General features: G+C 44.4%; 1 protein-coding gene across 1 annotated transcript in view; it reads left to right on the top strand.

Annotated features, from left to right (window-relative positions):
• Positions 1–281, top strand: part of LOC105914977 (disease resistance protein RPM1-like) — a 5,869-nt gene extending 5,588 nt beyond the window's left edge. Inside the window, exon 4 of the mRNA XM_012848231.1 lies at positions 6–281. Within this exon, the coding sequence (XP_012703685.1) occupies positions 6–281 (276 nt within the window). The remainder of the gene's footprint in view (positions 1–5) is intronic.
• Positions 282–3,655: the final 3,374 nt, after the last annotated feature.

Genomic DNA, 3,655 nt, shown 5'->3' with positions numbered 1-3,655 from the left:
CGGAGTCGCGAACCAATGCTGATACAAGTTCTCTTAGACGCGTGGGCAGGGGCGGAGGGGACCGCAGCGGCGTGGGCCAGGGGAGGGAGACGGCGGCGCGCCTGGGTAGGGGCGGAGGGGACAGCGGCGGCGCGGGCCGGGGGAGGGAGACGGCGGTGGTGTGGCGAGATCCATGGAGGGGGAGGGAGATGGCGGCGTGGGCCAGGTGGAGGGAGATGGCGGCGCCACTGGCCAGGGGGAGGGAGATGGCGGCGAGATCCAGGGAGGGCTTGGGCCAGTGACGGTGGCGGCATGTGGCCGGCAGTGGCGGCGGCGGCGGCGGTGGTCGGCAGTGGCGGCGGCGACCAGCGACTGGTTTTTTTATTTTTTTCTGAAATTGTTGCCGAGTGTTTTTTGGGCACTCGGCAAAAGCTTTACCGGGTGCCCAGCAAAAAACACTCGGCAAAGTTTGTTTACCGGCAGGTTTTTTGCCGTGTGCCCACTGCCGAGTGTTACACTCGGCAAAGGGTTCGCCGAGTGTTTTTGGGGCTTTGCCGAGTGCCCCAGGCACTCGGCAATGTTCCTGTGTCCCGTAGTGCAACCCATTGTGAGGGTGGTGGACTGAGTCTCGTGCAGGTTTGTATTTCTGCCATTTTGAGCAACTCTGATCTGTAACCTCTTTATATAGAATATAGATACACAAGAACACAAGGACATCCTTTGTGGCAGGATCGATCATTCGTGCAAGGCTGAAGATCAGCGGCCCAGGTGCCCAGGAGGGTTCAATTTGGTACGTGCGTACCAGTGTCCATGCCGCCCTTCCCTGGTGCTCCTACTACTCCCGCAAGGGGTGCCTGCGGATGGTTACGAATGAACCCTCCAACCTGTTTCTACTTTACTTTCTGGTGTTATATGAAGATGTTTTTACGTGACAAGAATCCATTGATATTAATTATTTTTACGGCCCATCCAAACACTTGTTTATAAATGAGTGGCCAAAGTTCATTTCCTTCTGTTGTTAGCATACAATTGCACATTATCATAGTTTGTGTTGATGCTTTTTTAGGTCAACACACGAACGCACACGATCGTGCAGCTCGTGGAAGGGGCTCGCTGCAGCACCTCGGTGCAGGCCGATCTGACCGGTTACAGGGACCGGTCTGACCGGTTGTCGGGAAGACCGACGGTAGACCGACGAACGCTCGCCCGGGAGGGACCCCGTCAGGGCAGGCGCATGTAAGGTTGTTATAGGGCCGGCAGGCCACGTCGAGACGAAGGAAGAACAGCAGGTTGGGATTGGAAAAGCTAGGGCAAAAGAATAAAAGAAAAGATGCAAAATATTAGATTGGTTTTTGTCAAAACTTTAAAAATTAGGATGCAGAATCACTTCAGAGAATCAGGAGAAGCTACTTTTTCTTTCGTACGTTGAGGACGGCAATTCGTTCCCCTCGGGAAGCATGTTCTTTATAATTTTCATTAACTCATCAAAACCCTTGTCAGAAACTCCATTTTTTGTCTTCCATTGCACTATTTCTAGTGTGGTATCCAACTTTTTGTGCTTATGTTTACAATCTGGGTACAACAATTTCTTATGATCATCTAACATACGCTCGAACTTCTTTGACTCCTTCACATTCTCGCAGTCTTCCTTTGCATCTCACAACAACTGAACTAAATCATCGGTAGGATATTCTTCTACAATCATCTCTTCTTCAGCCTCGCCCATTGCAGCATCTGCAAAGGTACCTCCTTGAGTCCAGTTAGGAATGTAGTTATCATCTTCTTTATCATCATCATCTTCATCATAACTCCTCTTTCCCCGTGCTTGGTCCAAACGAAATAGTTAGGCATGAACCCCAAACTGTATATGTGGGCATAAATAGTCTATCTGGATGAGCAATCCATCTCATTTTTGCAAATTCAGCATGGAAAACAAATGAAACCATACAACGGCTTGTTGAACTTTGCCAGATCGAGAAAACCACGCAAACCATTAATGTACTCCATGGAGCATTTATCCGTACTGTACATCAATTGCCGATCCACCTACAAAGTATTACCGAACCAAAGATATCCTGATCATCCATAGAATTATACATGAAACATAACAAATATGATACAAATACCATTAAATTCAAATGTTGCTGAAAGTTTAGATAGAAATACACAAATTTAAATTTCAAACCCAAACAACATAATACACTATAACAAACCGTCAACTGAGTACTATCTGGGAGGACTTTAAGCATCCCTAGGTGGCGAAGACGAAGGTTTCACTGACCCAGCCTCATTGTGTGGTTTATTTGTGCATCTTACGACCGTAGTACTCAGTGGACCTGAAACACCCGGGACTGGCGGTGGAGCATAACGACCACCAAAAGGAGGTTCCTCACCCACCGCAACAGCATCTTCATGACATCTTTCCAAATAACGAAGCATTGCTCTCTCCCACGTGCTCATTTTCTTCAGCTTATCATGAGGGCTAACTATGGTTTTCCCCTTGCCACAAGAGGAACGATGATCATCCCCACCATCGGCACTACCTCCAGTACCAGTAGCCATCTCTATGTACCACAATTTATTTAGCTCATATCTACAAATGACTAAACTATGAATAAATTATTTTTCCCCACAAATTATTTAGCTCAAACATAACATATAAATAAAAAATTTCTCAATTGTAGCTTATTCTAAAAATAACTAATTACATACCTCTATTTCATCCTATTATCTCTATGTACCACAATTTATCTCACTCATATTTGCAAATAACTAAAATACGAACAAATTATATTTTTCCCATAATTTATTTAGCTCATATTTGTAAAAGACTAAACTATGAATTATTCCTCTAACCTCATATCAATTTTTTTGACTAATACGAAACATAGCATCTAAAAAATTATAGCTTATTCTAAAAATCATAAATATAAGCTCTAAATAACACATGCATATAAATAAAAAATTTCTCCATTATACCTTATTCTAAAAGGTACAGATTACTCTAGCTCTAAAGCATAAAACTTAGTATACTAATCATGTATAAAGGGAGGATGAAGTTTCTAACCTTTAGAAACTTGAATGAGTGAAATCCCCACGAAATGGTCAAAAATCCGGCATTACCTCCCCTATTTCGCCATGAATGGATGAAGCCCGAGCTGGAGGAAATGGCTCGAGAAGGAGGAAGAAGACACCTGATTTATAGGAGCGAAGTTAGTACCGGTTGGGGGCTTCAACCGTACTAAAGGTACTACTGGGTGGAGTTTCCACCCGGTACTAATGGGTGACCTTTAGTACCGGTTGGAGTCCCCAACTGTACTAAAAGGGGTCACGGGGGCTCCTGGGAACTAGCCGTTAGACTCGATACTAATGCTGAGTATTAGTACCGGTTCAAAGACCAACCAGTACTAAGCCTCGGGACGAATACCGAGTTTTCCAGTGGTGTTTATGCATTCTATGATAAGTTTCCTTTTTTTTGGCGAGGAAGACAAGGGTACTTAATATCATAGATAATCCTATTATTAGTACTATGCCTCTGACATCTATCTATCTATCTTATTCGTTGATTTGTATGAGATCTTTCGTACGTGCTTGATACAGTACTGTAGCTCGTAATTAAGCTTGATAGCTTGCTCGCTTAAACTTATTATGCCCTAGTACATATATATCATAATGG

The sequence above is a fragment of the Setaria italica genome, chromosome VIII, assembly GCF_000263155.2.
Source record: "Setaria italica strain Yugu1 chromosome VIII, Setaria_italica_v2.0, whole genome shotgun sequence".
Classification (NCBI taxonomy): domain Eukaryota; kingdom Viridiplantae; phylum Streptophyta; class Magnoliopsida; order Poales; family Poaceae; genus Setaria; species Setaria italica.
Note: the sequence above shows the minus strand (reverse complement) of the source record. Positions and strands in the feature narration are given on the sequence as shown.